The sequence below is a fragment of the Ptiloglossa arizonensis genome, chromosome 5, assembly GCF_051014685.1.
Source record: "Ptiloglossa arizonensis isolate GNS036 chromosome 5, iyPtiAriz1_principal, whole genome shotgun sequence".
Classification (NCBI taxonomy): domain Eukaryota; kingdom Metazoa; phylum Arthropoda; class Insecta; order Hymenoptera; family Colletidae; genus Ptiloglossa; species Ptiloglossa arizonensis.
In genome coordinates, this window is record NC_135052.1 from 886,170 (window position 1) to 906,770 (window position 20,601).

The 20,601-nt window shown below is 34.3% G+C and overlaps 1 protein-coding gene across 2 annotated transcripts; it reads left to right on the plus strand.

Moving 5' to 3' along the window:
• The first annotated feature begins 1,033 nt into the window (after nt 1-1,033).
• On the plus strand, nt 1,034-20,581 carry Hydr2 (abhydrolase domain-containing protein 2). Of its 2 annotated transcripts, XM_076313032.1 has the most exons (8): nt 1,034-1,442; nt 8,921-9,093; nt 11,849-12,016; nt 13,152-13,338; nt 13,426-13,624; nt 13,930-14,080; nt 16,260-16,378; nt 20,353-20,581. In XM_076313032.1, exons 1-8 carry the CDS (start codon nt 1,288-1,290, stop codon nt 20,434-20,436), a joined length of 1,236 nt encoding a protein of 411 aa, XP_076169147.1. In that variant the 5' UTR covers nt 1,034-1,287; the 3' UTR covers nt 20,437-20,581. The 2 variants fall into 2 exon arrangements, with proteins under 2 accessions (XP_076169147.1, XP_076169148.1); XM_076313033.1 differs by lacking the exon at nt 20,353-20,581 and having other exon boundaries at nt 1,041-1,442; nt 16,260-19,114.
• The last annotated feature ends 20 nt before the right edge of the window (nt 20,582-20,601 follow it).

Consider the following 20,601-nt stretch of genomic DNA (forward strand, 5'->3'; position numbering starts at 1 on the left):
CCTACGAACCCTTCCATTACTAGGGCGTAATTCAATTACGATAAAGTGTTCGTTGTTGATTGAAACGATCAAACATCGATTTCACTGAAAATACTATACGTGTCATAAATGGAAACACGAATCGTTTGTTGTATTGTAATCGTTTATAAATGTGTAGGAAACTGTAAAAACAATCTTATTTTTGTGTAGTACTATAAAATACATGTATCGTGTTTTTGATTATAAAATATAAACATAACGTGGCTAACGACATTGACGTACATATAATTCTGTAATTTTTTAAATCTCTCGTATTATACAATTATCGAAATATCGATCGCGTAAATAGATCGTATGACCTTGATCTTAACAGTGTCCTTAAAATTCTCTTCGAATACTCGCGTGGAAATGCAGGTTGCTGACACGAGGACACGATGTACATATTTTTGATTTCTTTCTCGAAACGGCCGCAGCTTCGAATAATCAGAATTCGAAAATCGCGTACAAATACCTTCACCTCGAAATTACGATCGATTTCCGTCAAACCACATTTCCGTCCTTCGTTTCACTTAATAACCTAAATAAGAAAGAAGGTATTAAGAAATGGAACAAATATAAATAAGAAGTCGTTTACTCATTAACCATTTTTTCGACTGTATGTAATAGCGGAATCGGTACTCTCGAAATAAGGTGAACATACGGCATTACATATTATAAGTGACAGGCGAGGGATAAAAAAGGAGAGAGAATGGGAGAAAGAATGTGTGCGAAAGAAAGAAAAGCTATATGCACTCGAAGAATATTAGAGGATTCTGAATACTAGTAAGTGCGAGTAACGTGTCTATTGCCCTAGGGGCTGTTTCATGGCCTGCATTCGAGACTCGGCCGTTGGCGAAGAGCCTATATTCAACAGAGTCATCTAAAAATTTCACCTCTAATAGTGTGCTCACGTCTTTGTCCTCTCTTTCTCACACATTACACTCACTGTCTTTTTCTCTCTCTCCATTTGTATTGAAATTTCGAGCGGCACGGCCAGATGGAGGTTCCGCAAACTTAACTATTGATAGGCACGCGCAAATCGACCGTCAAGAAGTGCCGGTAAAACAAACGCGAAACAGTCGCGCACTGTTCTAGTCACGAGTATCGTGTTTCCGAGTCTCGGCGAGAGGTAACCGGGCCCCTTCGTGATTCTCGAGTGCACTCCGTGTAGTTCTGTGCTTCCTTTTGCACATCGATATTGAGATCTTGGGACGTGAAAGACATACTAGTAGAATAGAATTTGTCGCGACACACGTGGCGTAAGGAAAAATGTCCACGGCGCTTCTCGCCGTGTTTGCCGTGATCCTATGTATCCTGTTCAGGATATTGAACGTAAACAGTGCACCACAGAAGCCGTTAATTGTGTGTCAGGATCAGACATTTCTGACAACAATTCTTAAGATTGCACCAGTCATCGTAGAACCGTAAGTTTTCCGCTTGTTTCTGATTAATTTGCTGAAATGTACAACGTCTGGTAGCCACGCGTAAATTCGCTTTTCTTCGCGTTATATCGAGAGAACGAAAGTGAGGTTAGGTCACTGTAGGACGCCGGATATTTTTTGTACGTATAGATAGATCCTTTTTTTTACAGCATGTAAACGCAGTAGAATTTCATTGACAAATAACTCGTGTATATCGTGTAATTTTGTTTTCTATGAAAGAACTGTTTTGTAAAATGTTTCGTCAATTGATAGTATCGAAAATTCGCGAAAGCTGTCAGGAACGATCAAAAAGTAACGGCGTATAATGATCGTTCGGCATGGGTGTGATCTAGTTTTCACTAATAGACAGTGACCCTATCAATCTTTGTAATTCTATCACGAGATACGCGTCAGGAAAAATGTAATTGTGAACGCGATATACCGTACAACGAAAATTATAATGCAAACGTAATGTTTACGTTGACTTGAACTCATTACGATTATAAATTTATTTACATATTCTTTCTCTTACCGAGAATATTTATACTCTGTGTATTTAAAATGTATTGTAAATGTAACGTAAATTATAACATATCTCTTTCGGATTTTGTAAGTAATGAGTTACTTTTAAGAATGTTAATGGTAGATAATTCGTAAACAAAATTTTTTAAACAATTTTCAAAGAATTTTTATTGTGAAATAGAAAATAAAAACAATTCACATTGGTCTCTTTTTCAAGTTTAAATTAGCGCGTTCCTTCGAGAAAAATCGTGACTTAAAAATAGGCTTCTGTGATTAAGGTAGAACTTAATTAGTCGCACTCGTTCGTACTAGTTTAAGTTGGTTCACAATCACACTCGCTTGCCGATTACAATTTTATTATTCGATGGATTATATTTTCATTCCGAATGGTTCTGGTTTAAAAAGACATATTTTTCGTATCATCTTGCGCAATCAACAGATGATACAGTCTGGAGAATGGAGACAGTGTAATCATTGGCATTGTTCTTCCATTTCGGGTATTGCATAATAACTTATCCTGTTCTTGGCTATGATCTCACTGAACAAGCCTGCATCACAGTTATCGGAAGATAGTGACTAATTCGACAGTTAGTATCTTTCAACGTGGCAAATGTATCGTAAAGCGTCTGAGTCACTTATAGGTTAATACTAATTCTCAAAGAGTTTGTCAGTTATTCAAAACAATTAGAACACTATGCTTGCACAACTTGCGGTTACAGAAATGCTGCGAATCTAATAAGGCAATATTTTTATCGGAATGTTTAGTTCACACGAGGCGTGAAAAAATCAGGATTGACAGACTTCATAGACACAAGTGCTGAGCAAAATAAACAAAAGCGGTTCGTAAACATAAGCTTGAACATCACTCGTTTTCATTCGTTTGACGCTAACCCAGTAATCGTGCAATATTGCCAGCAGTTACACGATTGGAAGTTTCCTAACTATACTTATTAAAGTGAATTTGCTCGTCTAAAAAAATTTAATTTTAGAAATTACAAGAAAAACTCTACTCGGTAATGCATGTAAAAAGTTTTCATGAATTATTCAATATATTATTTCCTACTGGTAGGTGTCTCGAAGTGTATAATTAAAAATACGTTGTTTCGTGTATAATCATTAGGTTACGTTGAAAATTTTATTTCGATGAGTTTGCACCGACTCTCGAGTCTTTTTAATATTTTTCCCGAGTGATTCTTTGAAGAATTTCATTTAAAAACTTAAAATTTTAGATTCGTTGTTCCCTCATCGAGATCGCTCGAAATTTTTATTTCAGCACGTGTTCAGGATTTTTTTAGTGCATACTTATTTCACGCTTTTGTTTATGGTTTGCGAATCGGTATACTGATGTATACTATTGAGTTAGTGCTTTTCCATTAAGAGACTTCCTGAACTTTATCGAGTGACCGTGTTTCCTAGCAATCTCGATACTTTCGCTTTTACTTCCGCACGAAGAATGAAATCCCTTTTCGTAATTGCACGTGTTGCAGTAAAACCATTGAGCCAGTCGTTATCGCGCATCTTACCATCTTGCGACCATGGAGAACCATTGCGAAGATAAAAAAAAACTTTATCAAACAAACGTGATACAAGAATTTCAAACAATCGTAGTAATCTGGTATTTTATTTTTATTTTTTTCAAGCATACAAATTGTTTATTTTTACGATTATGCACTCAGTCCGTATAGTAGAATAAAGTCCACGTTCTTTTAGTACTTTTTTATTTACATTAAAAACAAAAATGTTATTTGCATTTAATTTTCAATATCACGTTATTTTGTTGTTTATTTTATTTTATTTTTCCTTGTTTCTTTTTCTTAGCAACATAATTATCGCCTTATATATTCATTCTTATTTTCTATTTTTCTTTCTTTTTGAACTTTTTTTCTCTCGTTTTTTACTGTTTTATTATATTTTCAGTGTAGTATTTTCAAGCGTGTCTTTTTTTTTCACTGAACGTATACTTAATTTCACTTTCATACACCAGCCTTTTTATTTTCATTCTCTTCTTTTCTTTTCCGACTCGAAAATGTATTATTTCTTTCTTTTCGATGTAAATCATTTCGGTACAATAAAAACGTAATAATTATTTCTGGTGTCGTTATTCATTTTTCTTAGAATTCTATTCAACAGTTTTTCCAGCCTGCAGTTATGAAATGTAATGGAAACATTACACGATTTATTTTACCTTAATACACCTCAAAAGGAAAACCGAGCTAAATGTTCATATTTGATTGATTATGCCCTGGCCATGACTGTGGATGACAATAGGTTCCGTAAGAACATATGAAAAACATAAAACTCTACGTTTGCATCGAGCTTGAATCAAGCGAAAGAACCTTGCCCAGATCGATAATGTCGATACGATTCATAATTAAAGACTACCATGACCGATCTGATTACGTATGCGCCACGATTTTTCCTCTCGGAATAACTGTAACAATTATTTCACGAAGCAATCACGTGTACGTAGAAGAATTTCTTAATGGCAAATTCGTTAAACTGCACAGGAACCTATCGTAACTAATTTTTCCATTAATTTTTGAGCATCTCCAAAAGCTTGACAAACCCATCGTAAATTGTCAATTTGTAACGAACAATGTCACCAAATGTTACCCTTTTTATGCAATTAGCCGCGCACAATGTCGAATTTCACTGGGTGCGCGACTTTATAAATTTTATATAATTCAACCTCGCTTCTTCCACGTTATAAGTAATTTTAGATTTCTAAGTGAACAAATGTTTTGTGTTATGTACTACTTTTTCTTTTATCGCGTACTTTCTATGCGCGGGAATACCGCGTTATTAAAAATAACATCCTGCCTCGTGGATTTTTCCAAAGATTTCGTTTGGAAGCAAGCATTTATTTTTTGCATGCCTCGTGTTTATCGAGATACCAAACTGACCATGAACTTTTCCAAAAGACATCGTATACTATACATCGATTTCATAAACGGACGAATATAAACAATCTTCGTTGGTCGAGATAAGTATTTTATTTAATGCTTTTCACCGTGGGTTCTTGCTCATTTTCAGTATTAACGCAGCAGTGTTTCTAGAACAAAATTTTACTAATTAATTTTTATCGATACTTGTACGATTGTTGGTACTTGTATTCTTATCACTAGTATTCTTTGAGTTTGTCAGGAAAGCAAAAGGTAATTACTTTTAGTCTAAACTGTACAATTCTTTTTGATCGATAATAATCGAACGAAAATTAACATTACAATATTAAAATAAAGTACGGTAAATTCGTGTAACAAATAAGACTTCGGTAGATTTTCGTTTCCCTTTCGAGTTTTTCGTATTCATTTCTCTTATCGGAAATGTGACATTGACGTAACCTTAATTATGACCATTTGTTCCTCGTACGCCGTGAACTTAGTGCAGCGTTTAATTCTACACATCGTTCCGGTGGACTTTTTTATAAGTTAAAAATTAATTTTTTTTTTTTTATTAAATAACGAAAATTGAAAATTACAAGAGAGAAACAATATCGCTCGTAACAAATGTGTTTTGTTATATATATTCAAAGGTCAGAGGACACTGTGAACGTTTCGTATCGATTTATTGTTTACTTTCTTACGTAGTTAAGTAGGAAACGATTTACGATCGCCATCGATCTGTCTTTCATCGTACCTCCACGCGTCACGAGTGTTGAACGAATGATGTATGTATATTTCATTTCGACGGGGAATTTTTCGCATCTTTGAACCCGGATTGATCACAGTTGTATGAAATACGATACGCAAGCATAGGAGAAACTTGACATGATTATCACTGTGCAACGAGTATCAGAAGATATGCAATGTAAAGCGCAAATTTTGTACGCGAGGAAATTTCCGGACGATCAATCGTACCGTTATACAATACAACGGTGTCGGACGTGTTAAATGTTTTCTATGCTCGGAAGATCACGTCCAGATTGCATTGTAGAGTATCGTTGAGTTCGTCTATTCATCGACTAAAATATCATATTAAACGCATGTATAGGAACAATTTTTATTAAATAATTTTACATAAAAATGTTGTGCAACGTGCAAAAGATAAGTAACTTTTTATTCGTTACTTGTTGAAGAAAAATTAGAATTCGAATGAAATATTTTATAACGTAAGAAAATTTATGTATCTAATCGAGTAAAAACGTTGTATATTGTCTGAATAAAATTTTTCTCATCTCCGATATAAATATTGTAGAATACCATGCCATGAAAATTCAACGAGTTTTTCCAAGCAAAACATTTATTTATTTTTGCCTTTAAAGTTACATTTGAAATTGTTCATCTTTTATTCGTTGTTTTATATGTTTATCTAGATCAAAATTTTTCTCATCTCTGCTGTAAGCTTACGCTTTCATAATAAACTGCAGTAAGCTTATGCTTTCAAGAACGAGAGAATCTTTGACGCAAGAATTTTTTTTTGGGTTCAATTTCTTTAAATCTTCATTGATTTTACTTAGCTTTCTTTCCTACTGACATTTTACACGAGGAGAAATATTTACTACGAAAATAACTACTACGGTATGATAATTGTGTTTTTTTTTTTCTGATAAAATAACAAGACTAGAATATTTGTTAAAAATAAGGGCCAATTAACATTTATACGGGGGATTTTAATCGGGTGTGAATGTTTCCAACAGATGTTTTATTTTTGTTTCGAGACATATTCGATCGGATAAATTGTATTTCGTCCGAAACATTTTATTCTTATGATCAATGGAACAAGAAATTATTTCGAACGACAGTTTATACTCGATCGACTCGTGCAGCGATTACTTATTCGTTTCGTGTGTGGAACGCGAAGAGAAGGGATTGCGACGCATAAAATGCGCGGGAACAGTGATAGCTCGATGCGCAGAGAAAACTCGCAAATTACGTGGCGTCTGTTACTGAACGAGGCACGCTGCACCGGCTAGAAATCGTAAAATTTTACAGCCGGTCTACTTTGCGTGTGGCAAAATAGAATATTGCCCTTTCTTGAAATTCATTGTTCTCGTTTTAGCACAGTCTCCTAACACAGTTTATTTAACGGTCGTAAAAAGGAGAGTAGAACCGATCCACACGCACCAAAGAAATCTTTTCACGTAGAAGCTGAACCGTCGAAGCGTTTGGCTGACGTAAAAGTGCGTTTCCCGCGAATTTAATACCAGTGATTCGTCGTCATTTCGTATGCTCCACTGATCCACTCCTGATTCTGCGCACTGCAATAAACAGAGGTTTAATAATCTGTTGTCGGCGTTCGATGTTGCTTTTCACAAATGGGGATATTTTAGTGCTGCGTAAATCATGGGGTTTCCGTAAAAGAAGAGACACACTTTCACGCGGTTAACAACTGTTTCTCGATACAATGCGTTAACCCGATGCAGGCGAAATCTACACATAACCGTTAAACTAGTTCACGAGCCAAAAATTTAAGATCGTTTCGCGACCGTGGCTTTCGAACGCCATATTCTTTTTCTCTGGAAAACACGTGCCAATGTTTAGTACATTTCTTTGAAAAATATCTACCTTCGTGTGTCATTTTTTTTAACCGTAACGGGATCTAAACGACCGATAAAAATGCATTCTGTTTTGTCGAGTTTCTCACCGCGTATGAAAACATACTTTGGCGTAGTTTCTACAAAACCAACAGGAAGTAACATCTGTAATGGGAATTATAAGTATGGTCTGAATAAAAGATTTAGAAAAATTGAATTTATCGTTTACTTTCTATTTCATTGCTGTAACGTCGTAAAAATAGAAGAGAAATGACAAAATTTTTACTCGGATATTTTATTTCTCCAATTCTGAATGTGTAAATGTGTGTTTGCTTTTTATTGTAGAAATCAAAGGGTTAATTCCCATTGAGATAATCGTGTACTATGAAAAAGCTGTTGGAACATTGTAGTTTCATTCGGGATAAAGTATATGGTAAAACAAGAATGTAAGTTGGTGTTGTGGAATTAAAAGTTCAGGAAAATGCTCTAGGAATTCGTGCATACAGATTTGTACAGGATGTTTACTCGAAATGAAAAGAAGTCATTTGCAATACAATGGATCGAATCGATTCGTAACACTCGTCTTGTATTTCAAACTATGAAGGTGACTTTAAGTGTTTCTTTTCTTTTTCCTTCTTTTTCCGAAACATACAGTGTCGGTTCAGTGAGATACTATACGATAATATTCGAGGTCACACAAGGTCAGGCACGAAAGGAACGCCGTTTATAATAGATAAGGATATAGTGTTCAATATGACTCACTCTATGTTGGTGTGGAAAGTATAGAAACTGATTGTTCACCTTATTCACTGTTTGTTTGCCTTGGAAATAGATACTACTACACTCTTAGAGAAAGTCACGCGATAATTGTGCTATTAGAAGGCATTGTATAATATCATTATATTATACAATGTTTCAATAAGCAGTGAAAGGCAAGGTGCATTTTTTACGGAGTATTTGGATTTCAATTTCGAGAAACGAACATAATTTAAAGGAAAAATTTTATATACTCGTAGGAATGTAATTGTAAAGACTAAATAATATTTTCTTAAAAATCAAACTCGTGGCGAACACTTTGAACAGCTTTCGGTCGTTATTAATTGCAATACAATCGTTATTAATGGTAAATACAACGTTGATAAAGTTTTATAAATTATCTTTATCGTTTGTAACTCGTGTCGAACCTTGGTAGCAACTTTATGAATATTTATGCAGCTTTTTACCAACGAAGAATTCGAATTGTTCGCACGTCTTGAAATGTATTACAAAATTTCGAGAAAGAAATCTTATTTCACTTCACTGTATATTTCATTCGTTAGTTGTAAGAAAAAATAGCGACTATTTATAAATAAATTAATAAAATAAATAATAATATAGTAACACGTACAGGACGTAATCGTTCGGATGATAATACAAATTGTTAGCTCGGATTGTGTACCGTCGATAAATTATTCGAATATTACATCGTATTGTTTACGTATTTCAGATACAAACCGACAAGGTTATGGGGTTTCAGTGGTCATGTACAGACCATCATTCATAGTATTATTGGGCGCGTCCGTTGCCCTTGGCCGATTGGGGAACGAGTATACATCGGACTTCCGGATGATACAACTCTAACCTACGATCTTTATCAACCACTGTCCAACGATTACGAAGGTCAGTTCTTTCGTTCATAACTGTAACGTTAGAACGATTCGTTACGAAAGAAATACGGAAAAGGATGCTCGCTTTCCTGTCTTCGTTTCCTCGCGATCCTCGCAAATCTCCGATCAATGATCACGAGGATAATCATGTTAATCGGGTTAGTTTTTTCATGCGTAATTACAGAGTTAGGTACTGGAAAAAAAAAAAAAAAGAAACGATGTAATCTTCGGTTCTCCCGGTTTATTTCCTCGTCACAATTAACCCTCGACTGTTAGCACAAATTGCTTCTTGCATAACGGGTAAGCTTAGGGTCCATTCTCATCCGCTCGAGTTTTTCTATTTTCGAGATTTACGGTGCACGTAGACGAATACATTTCAAATTTAACTGCACAATTAATACGATAACAGTATTCCGAAAATTAGTATTGTTTCTGAAAGTTAAAACTAACTTCAATTAAAAACTTAACTTTATATTTAATCGCACGATTCCGTCACTAGTATGTTAATGCTACGATAACAGCATTCTGATAATTATTATTGTTAATTATAAGAAATTGAAAACTTCAAACTCGACCGTATGACTTTATCACTCGTGTGTGATGTTACGATAACAGCGTTCGGAAAATTAGTATTGTCAATTATAAGAATTAAAAGCTTTAAACTTGACCGCATAATTTCTGAAAATCATTATTCTTAATGGCAACAACTGAAAACTTCGAAACTCGATCGTATAATTCCACCACTCGTGTGTCGATGTTACGATAACAGTACTTTTTTACAATAAAAAATCAGTATTGTCGATCATAAGAATGAAAAACTTAACAACGAAAATTTAATCGCACGATTCCGTCGCTTGTGCGTTAATGCTACCGTAACGGTGTTCTGAAAATCGTAATGTAATTTCATTGTTCTTTTAGGCATTTGGTTTGGAAACGCTCGAATACTTTCCTTATCGCCTGTGAGCAAATTACGAGGGAAGAACGGATTAAAATTCTATAATCGATCAGATGCGATGCATTGAAAGAACAGTATCGTCACGTCCTATCTGTAGAAAGTTAAAGAAGCGTTGATGAATGTATTCCGTAGCATGGAAATATACCGAGACTTCCAAACCGCAGATGCTTTGTACGATATAATGAATAATTTATACGTTACTATACATCTGAAACTTTGTTAAACGAATATTGCTTATAAGTATAATAATACCGAGACTGATGGTTCGTTGATATAGAAGAGAAACGATTGCCAGTAAAATTATAAATAACAAGACAGTCTCTAATTTACATTCGTTTACCATAATACGTAGTTTCGCCATAAATTCTGTCGGTCGTTCTATCGCATACAAGAAAAATGAATAGACAGACCCGTCACAATGTACAAGTTGCTCGATTCGAATCGATCCATGCGATTATGTGTGAAACGTTTATTATAGATATTTTCCGGAAGCTACGTGCTCAATGAAAAAAAGAAAAAATAATTGGTTCCGTTCGAAAACGCAAAGGTGACCTAGAAATTCTTGAAGAGCCTCCTTCGCCTGAAACAAAGTTACACGTTCGTCGTAAGATGTGTCCCTAGAAACTTGGTAACTTTCGTACTGTTGTCGCGCAAGCTCGATCTCGATCGAGAGTTAAGAACGAACAAATATATATATATACACGTGTATAATATATATACACATATATTTCAAACATAATATCTTTATGCACCTTGAAATTTTCAATTATTCTCATCGCGTTCATCCTTGACTCGTGATCGAGATCGAGTTTGCGGTATAACAGTATGAAAGTTACTCTGTTTCCAGGGGCACATGTTACGATGAACGTAATGTAATATATATTTTTACACAAGAAGTTACGAGGTCTAAGTTACAAAGTGACGTTTTTGATACGTTCTGATACGTAATTGAACGGAGCTTTTACATTCTATCTTCTCAGTTCCTTCTAACGGGACCAGATAGTTTCACAGTTGATACGTATTCATAAGAAAAATATTTAGGTGATTCGAATGAACTTTTCGAACGAAACGTTTTCTTTTTTTTTTTAAGCATCATTGGTTTCAAAGATAATGCGTGAATCGATTATAACGAGACACCCTCTATACGTTTATGTCGAACGCGAAAAAAAAACGCAACACAACTTTATCTTGTTCGTTCCAAATGCTAATCTCCGTCTCCGATGACACAATAGGCTGACTGTTCGAGCGAGTCTCAGCTTAGATGACATTTCTCGCACACCATCTGCTCTAAAACGAATCCAGAGTTTATATAGTCTACGCTTACGGAGAACTTGGTTGACACGATTATTTTGTTTATTGAAAGTTACTTCGATAACGAAGACACTTTCATCGTCGAAGTTTCGCGATAACGTTCCTCGTTTTATAATTACGCGGTCGAACAATCGAGGGACTCTTACATCTTTAAATTAATTATCCCGCAGAATATATTGTAAAGTGAAATTTCAACCATTCATCGAATCATTAACGTTATTTTGAGATTTTCTTTCTTTTCGTTTCTTTTTCTGTCCGTGACCAGCTGATTCTCCAAAATTGCACTATAGTTGCACTGCTGCATCGATGCAACTGCACGTGTGTACCGAAGCCACGTACTTGAGCGCGAAATTCACCCGTTAACGAGCGTTTCGAGTGTATCGATAAAATTTACGGCGAGACTGTTTAGGTACATTCACGAACATTTTAGAAATAATCAGGTTTTGCGTACAATGTTTTCATTTTTCTTTTCTTTTTTTTTTCTTTTCTTATTTCATCACAGATGACGTCACGATTGCCATTTGTCCCGGGATCTGCAACAGTTCCGAGAGCGTTTATATCAGAACTTTTGTGCACTTTGTGCAGTGCCATGGGTATCGGTGTGCTGTACTTAATCATGTCGGCGTTCTTTCCAGCGTAAAAGTCACTGCACCGAGAATATTTACTTACGGTACGTGAATGCAGATTACAGTTGGATAATATTTAATTGACCGTTCGATTAATATATTCGGCGACCAAGCCTGGTACCCTCGATACGACCAAGATAGCTTCTCAGTGACCCTGAGCGACCAGTTGATTTTCTTTGAACTGCTACGTGCAGTAGCGTGGTCCGTTGAGAACAGGGTTGAGTATATTTTACCCGGATAACGAATAATTTGAAGGATTTGTTTCATTGAACAACGAATAACGATTTTCTTCGAAATTTCAAGTGTTAATCGAATCAAAATTTATTCGAAGAATTTACTCGAAATGTTACTCGAATAATATCCAACTTTGGCTGAGAATAGTTTCTTTTAATTTTGAAACCTTGGTTAAACATTTTTTGCCATTAGATATCTGGTATCGAGATCGATCGAGAGAAAAGATTTTCGTTAAAGAAAAAAAAAAAAAACTCTTTTTAAACATCTTCAATACCATGTTTACGTCTTGAAATTTTCGAAAAAAGTATTTCTGAAATTCGATAAAACGCATTGCGATGCTTGGGTGTTTTGTACATTTTTAACGTAGAACGAATTTTATTTAGAATTCCATCGCGTACGAAACAAATGATCTCGCGTTCCATAAATTACGATTGATCGTGATTAAGGTAATTCTAGACATCTACGAAAAGAATTTAATTCCCTTAGACTAATTTTTTTCCCGTACGTATTATCTACATTCACGATACGAAAGTACTCGAGAACCCGATATTGTGCGGTGGTATCAGATATCTCATTTGGTTCGGTTAAGAGATATATTATTCGCTTGTGAGACTCACCATTTAAAAGAATTACGATTGTAGAACACACCTCGAATATTATGACTATTCAACTATACCTAGTACACTTGGATCGTATCTGATGTTACGAAACGGTCATGAGTAACTTATCAGACTAATTTACGTTTTATCCGGAATATCTTTGAGCTCGAATAAACAAATCAATGGCCCCGTTAATTAGTAGCCAGGAATAATTTCTGAACAAAAAGCACAGTTTACATCTAGAAACCTTGAATGGCATTAAAATCTCAAGGATCTCGTGCCAGCTTTGTAGGCGAAGCGTTAATTGAATTTGTGATTAATTTCCTGTCTGACCTAAACTTCACAGGGCACACCGACGACTATAACGTGATGCTACAGAGCCTGATAGAGAAGCATCCCAGTACAAAAATCATTTGCATCGGGTTTAGCTTAGGTGGTAACTTAGTGACCAAGTATTTGGGTGAACGAGGCTCGAATAAATTATCCAATATTATCGGTGGTATATCGATTTGTCAAGGATACAATGCACTCGAGTAAGTAGACATCATTTTAACATAGTTTTCGGCCATCTCTGGTGGATAGTGTTTATTTAAGTCCCATTTGTCGCCGTTACGCTTCAGAGGTACGAAGTTCCTACTTAACTGGCAAAATTTCCGACGTTTCTACCTCTACATAATGTCGGAGTCGGTGAAGAATCTTATTCTACAGCATAAGAGTATATTACTATCCGAGGAAATTAAGCAGAGGCATAATTTAAACGAACGGGACATCATTTCCGCAGCAACGTTGCCGGAACTCGACGAGGCGTACACGAGAAAGGTGAGATATACCTTGGATAGATACACCTTAACCTTGATACGTTCTTCCGTTCGATTGTATCTTCAAGTTATTTGGATAAAAAATGTCCCGTATTTATAGAACTCGCGTGTTTGATTTTATAATGCGAGAGAACCGAGAACATATAAGAGCAACCGGTTCGATCTATCGTAATAGGTTTTCTCGTGGAAAAGAAATGTATATGTATTGTGGGGACGCAACGGGTCGAAAGAGACCCGAAGATTTTAATTTAAATTTGAATGTTGGAAGTACGTGTGTAGAATTCTAAATATTTATCGATCGTTTAGGTGCACAACTTTAGATCTGTAAAGGAGATGTACAAATGGAGTAGTTCTATGTTTTACCTTGACAACATTACAACACCTATGGTATTTATCAATGCACTAGATGATCCCATTGTACCTGACATGTTACTGGATCCCATCAAGGAACATGCTAGTAAGTATAAATAGTTTCGTTTTTTTTTTTGTTTTTTTTTTTAATGCACGATTACCAACACTTTCGGTGTATTGTCGTTGTGGATTGTATTGTAATATCACTGGATTCAATTTCATGAAATTAATACTAATAGGGAATTGTCACGGTAGACGAAAATTAATTGAAACTGTTGTAAGCCTTGATCCGAGTATCGTACGACAACTCGATAACATTTTTCTGCGATTATGAATGCAACATGTCTATACACAATGTGCTACACTTCAATCGATTCGAACAAATATCATTGATACTATCAGTCGTATAAAAAAATGACCGAGATAAGAGGTGCAAACTTTTGCAAGCGCTATCGTATAAAGGACACAAACGAAGTGAATCTTTGCGAGCGAAGATTTCGCGTTGTACCTTGTTTAAATAAAATCGTAAATTTCTTCCGTGCAATGCCGACGTGTTCTTACATTACGATCGAATTAATATCAATTACACAGTAATAATATCCATGGAGAAGTGACCTTGACTAGGAATTCTCAACCATTCAAAAGATACTATTCGCAAAACTGAAATTCAAAAATGTCAATGTCGATTATTCACTAATACGTATTTGTGTTGAAAATATTAAATAAAATTAACTATAAAATACCTTACGAACATGGTTATTTTATCTGTAACCTGGACTTATTTGACAGAAATTAGTTGCTCAATGTCTCTGTTACATAATTTCAAATTGAACTCTATATTTGTTTTTTAAATAAATAACATAGAAGAATACACCTTGTGATTTTGTATAGTCTTCAGTCGAATAATCGATGCAATAAGATCAGTAAAACAATTTCCATTTGAATATGGAAATTTTCATGTTTCTATTTTTCGTAATTTCATAAATTAAAAAAATCATCCATCTGTCATTCAGGTATCACTAGGTCTTCTTTCAAGTGTCACCAATGGCACGTGTACCACCTGATGAGAAACACTGGCCAAGATGGAAAAGTGGGCTAGGTTCAGCATTAATTACTGTCACGAAACCTAGTCTTAGTAGGAAAGTGTTTAACACTGAAATTAAAGTGATACGAGCGAATCTTTATCGGAGCTGTAAGACATTTCATTGAGCAGCAATGTTAACAACAATATATTCGGTGTCCATTACATTAATTGCCAAAACAACCTTGAATAACCTGTATTAAACCAGGTCATTGTCGTTCAGTTTCCAGAAGCTACAATAAGGGAACACCTTTAAACTTTATAAGCGAATCACGTTGTCCGTTTAATGTGCCTCGCAAAATAAAATTACTTTCGTGCAAAACATTTTTCGATACGACTAATAATTGCGGTGATATTTACACGGATCGATTAAAATCGTATACTCCGGCATTTATATTCAATTTAAAATGTTAAACATTTATGCACACAATCGAAAACAAAATTAAATATCTTCAGAAATTCATTATTCATTAATCACGTTTTATATGAAAACATAGACTAAACCAATTTGTGAAAAATCTGATTTCGATTAGTTCTCTGGACTATTAAACTCCATAATGAATACGATTGCTGAATAGCGGAAAGAGTCGATGTTCGAAATAAAGAGTATTATGGAACCGGATACAAAATGTAGCGGAGAACGAGGGTAAATAAATTTTGGAATATTGGTTACAAATTTCTACAAAAAATGGCTTTTAACGCTAAAGTTTGAAAGGTCGTTTTTTCTTTAAACTGTAGATTGCGATAAAAAAAGTAAAAATGTTTTACTTATCGTTATTGTAAAATTAATAGTTTAGCTAAAAAATAGAATTTTTCGTTGTAATATATATACTTGATGTTGACAAAATTTAAATTTTAAATGATTTTTATCTGCTGTGAAAACTTGTATGGCAGCTTATACACACGGCAACAAAATCAAATTTTTTAGCTAAACTATTAATGCCAAAGCAACAATACGTAACATATTTTTTACTCTTATCATCCAAATCGACAATTTATAAAAAGAATAACACTAAAATTTGAATGTTTAATGTTTTTTTTATCTAAACTTACGCGTATAAACTAAGATTTGTTTATACGCGTCATTCTCTGTATTTTATACCCGGTTCTCTCCAAAGATCACTCGTAAGCAATAAATTGTTAAAAGTATTCAATTGTTTTTTTTTAATTATTTTGTATTTTGAATATCATTTTTTCGTTTCAGAAAAGCACCCCAACACCTTGTACATAGAGCTGGCTCACGGTGGTCATTTGGGATTCTACGAAGGCGGTCTTCTATATCCAAATCCAATAACATGGTTGGATCGTACACTGGTATCCCTCGTAGGTTCCCTTACATTAGCACATGCGGACAGATCTCTAAAAACCTCTTAACCTAATTTAATATCATTGTCGCGATCGTTTTGTAAGTAAACCATCATGCCGTGAACTGATGCAGCTCATACTCGTGAACTTTGCTCGATGATCTCGTGTTCGACCTTGCTTGGAGCTCAAATGGAGGAACTGGCTAGACGCTAAACATGAAATATCGAGAATAATACGGTCTCATTGTTTATGAGATATTATTTTTTGTAATCGCGGGTTTAAGCGATGAAATTTGGTTAAGAGACAAACGGTGTATGTATATTGTATTTCTGAGGAAAGTCGCCTTAAGAAATTCATTGTTTTCATCGGAGTGGATTTTATGCACGAACTTTCTAAAACTGTAGCACAACACTCTAGATAGTGATTTATGTTTTTCTCGGTGTCTTAATCATTGACGCTTCATACTCAGGGATCTTTGACAGGGCGACTTGATAAGGAAATGTTAATGAAAATGGTACGGTAGAAAAGATTGATTGTAGAAGTGCTCGAACGCGAGTATCATCACGTGAGGAGAATTAATATAATAGTTCAATGCGAAAAGTAGAAACCCCGATGTCTATATCAAACTAAGTTTATGAGGCCCATGCAAAATAGTAAATCCATTTTCTATAAACTCAAAAAAAAAATTACAAGTTTGATTATATTTGATAAAGACCATTATGATCATAGCTATGAAATTTCTGGAATTAGTAAAATATATATTTTAAGTAAAAAATAGTTTGTATAGTTTTGTGCGAATCACGCAAAAATACATAATCGTTGAATATGTGTCAGATTTAACGTAAGAGTAACGAAAGCCAGAAACTATCGGTCTCGTTCACTCCACAAAAGTTATGTTTACATATCCTGTGTTCAATAATATGGAACAAACGCTAATTTGTATGTAACGTATTATACCGACAGATTATCAACTTTGTTAATATGGAAAATATGTTAAAAAGTATATTTTTTCTATGACTGTGTATCCTTAGTGAAGTAGTTCACTTATCTAATAAGATGTTCACAGTTTTTCATTTGTTAGTTTCAACAAAGTATTAATTCACTATATTTTCCTGTTAATGAAGTTCATATGTCAAATGTAATGTACAACAAATTTTACACGAAGCATCGTATTTATAATTGAAAAGAAAATATTTTTTTCGTAGAACTTCAACACTTTACTTTTCTTTAAAAGTGTTTTCTTTTTAAACCGACTTAAGGGGTGTTTCATTGAGTAATGTAAAATATATTCAATAATTGATTTAAATAAATTATTCATGTAAATGTAGACTGGAAAAATTGTTCATATTTTCGAAAATAAGAACTAAGACTTTAATTTCATACAGAAAATCATGGTCCAATTATAATACTATTAAGCAAATAAAAAACATTCATCGGTCTTACAAATGATCAATGTAACTTAAACTTTGATACTAAGCAAAGCATTGCAATATCAAAAAATATCAGAAATCGTTTAATATTCTCCGACTTTCTACAAATATCACTCATGGTACACATGATCATCTTCATAAAATAACATAAGACAATAATATTACAGACAGACCTTTGCGCAGCAAAAAGATAAGTACACAATTACTTAAGTATGTTAAAGATAATTTCTGAGTTTAAATTATTTATTCTTAGCGTTAATGCAATGGGTGCAGCTAATAATTGTTAAATCTTAACAACTTAATTTTATTAGTTAATGCTAACACTTAATATTATCAATATGTATGTGAATTATAATTTTGAAGCTATATTCATCATTGTGTATATTAATACCCATAAAGTCACAGAAATTGTATGCGTGGTACTTTGAGATACTTGTGATATGTATGGCTTAACATATTAAGGACCGAAAGCTTCAGCGCAGGATAGGATCACGTTAATGAATTATCAGCAAAACCTCTCTAACATAAAATATGATCAAATGTATCGGTATATGTTCGTCGATGAACCGATACTAGCATACTGTAAGTACAATTTGGAACGTAGATTAGGTTACGCAAATTTCACCATTAATCCACTATTGCAGACCGTTTCTGCGCGAAACTGGACCGTAAAGTGTTAAGGAATAAATAAGATAAAAAAAATTATTGCGATCAACCGCAGAATTGAATACACGCGCACAGTCGTGAATTTAGGTAATTCATTGAAATATTATAATTTATTTGTCATACTCTCACGATTTTAATTAATATGTACGCTTAAGTAGTACGAGACATGCTCATTATTATGCTGATCATTATAGATACTGTGCTATTGATCGGTAGATTGCTTTAATGTCTCTAAATAATCGAGCATTGAATAAGTATTAATCAGCGACTAAGTGATCGCATTTACGTGTATTCGAAAACTGACAGTACACAGTTATAGAAACACGAGGTGCTTATTACAAAAAGTGCCTTAGGTTAAGTTCTGCCAACATAATTTTGCTTGAAATCGAGCAGTTGTGTTTGCAAAGTTTCCTCTTCGGCATACAAATCGCAAAAGTTTCGATAAGATCTACCAAGAATACTTTCCGTTAAATTAACACATTATAACTTATCAATAGATTAACTATAGAGATTGTCTGTTTAAATAATTTAATAGGATCGTCAGGGGCGTTTTGTATTCCGTCTGATCAATCGAAATTTGTTACTTCCGAGTAATTTCATTTTGTAACAAATAATTTTGTCTGCACCGAAAATAAATTTTTTTCATGAATTCTGTAAATCTTATTCGTTAATTATTTACCTCAAAAGCAATCGGTTATTTCGTTGTTATTCAATTTGTTTCATACTGTTTTATTTTTACTGGTCAAACTGTGGCCTTACAACGTTCAATTATGATTATACTCTCTATTTATTAGAACATTCACCGGGTGTCCTTTCGAAAAGCCTCAGTGGCCAATTGGTACCAAATTTGAGAGAGGGAGAGGAGAGGAGAGGAAGAGTAAATCCTAAATACAAAATTTTAACTTCGGATATTTAATAGTTTTCAAAATATTAATTAAAAACATTTCATACAATACATTGTATTGTACCTATACATACGTTACACAGGTGTCACTAAATAACTGTCATTCTCTGTCTAGTATCGTTAACTGTTGGACAGCCGAGTACTAGTATCTGTAGAGTGCTTGTGTAAATTTTTTTTATTCAATATCGCTTTGCGTTATCGGTTATTCGATATTTGACACAAAGACGAAAACTGTGACATATCTGCAGTTAAAATTTTATATAATATTTAGAATCTACTCCTCCTACTCTCCTTTACAAAATTTGACACCGGTCGATCACTAGGGCTTTGTGAAAATACAGTCAATTCGGGTAATATTGAGCACGTTTTATAGTTATATCCCTTACGATATTCGAAAGTTAATCAAAAATTCTATTTTTAAAAGATTCAGTTCTCAACAGTTTTATTGGCGTATTAGCGCGGTTAAACGAATGTCACGATTATGCATATCCGGAATGACGGTGAATACAAAATAAACGCAATAGTTACTCGTAATAATCATGTACGTATAAATTAACCATTCTGATCGCAGATTTATGAAGAATTAATTATGCATTCTTTGTAAATTGCTGCATACATTTGAAAGTCAGTTTTCAATGATGCAAAAAAAAAAAAAAATAAGCGACGATTTGTTTATAAGATTTCTCTCAAACTTGTACTTAACAATTTGTGCATATGTAATTTAACACAGATCGATTGCTTTTGTATTGTTCCAACGTTGAACCAAAGAATGTAAGATTTGACTGCTAAAATTGATAAAAAAGGCACTAACATTCAGCAACGTACCCATAATAAGTTCCATATTTGTTCAAAATAGATTAAAACCAGCTATTTTATTGGAAAACCGTTAGATTCTCGCAACAATAAAAGAGAAATATCGTGGAATACTATAGTCGAAGAACAAGGTAAGTTAACTCGATCAGGACTCAAAGTTTGCTTCACCTGTGTTTCAGTTCCGAGTTCGATTTGACGAATTCACGTTCGGAACAGAGGAAACCAAGAAGACAAAAAAGCCCCTGCCACTCTTGAAACGTTGATGCCCGAGAAGCACGATGCTAGACCGTTCAGTGTTACGAGTTCGCTTCCTCTGTTTACACAAAAATTGATTCACGATCTCTATCTGACCAGTTGATTCATCCCCGTTTCGGTACGGAAGAAACCAAGACGACGAAAGAACCTTCACCACCGACGAAACGTTCATA

Coding starts and splice junctions, on each gene's coding strand:
- Hydr2 (XM_076313032.1), top strand. CDS start 1,288: ATGTCCACGGCGCTTCTCGCCGTGTTTGCCGTGATCCTATGTATCCTG. Junction 12,017..13,151: donor ACCGAGAATATTTACTTACG/GTACGTGAATGC, acceptor TAAACTTCACAG/GGCACACCGACGACTATAAC. Junction 16,379..20,352: donor ATCGTACACTGGTATCCCTC/GTAGGTTCCCTT, acceptor CCTGTGTTTCAG/TTCCGAGTTCGATTTGACGA.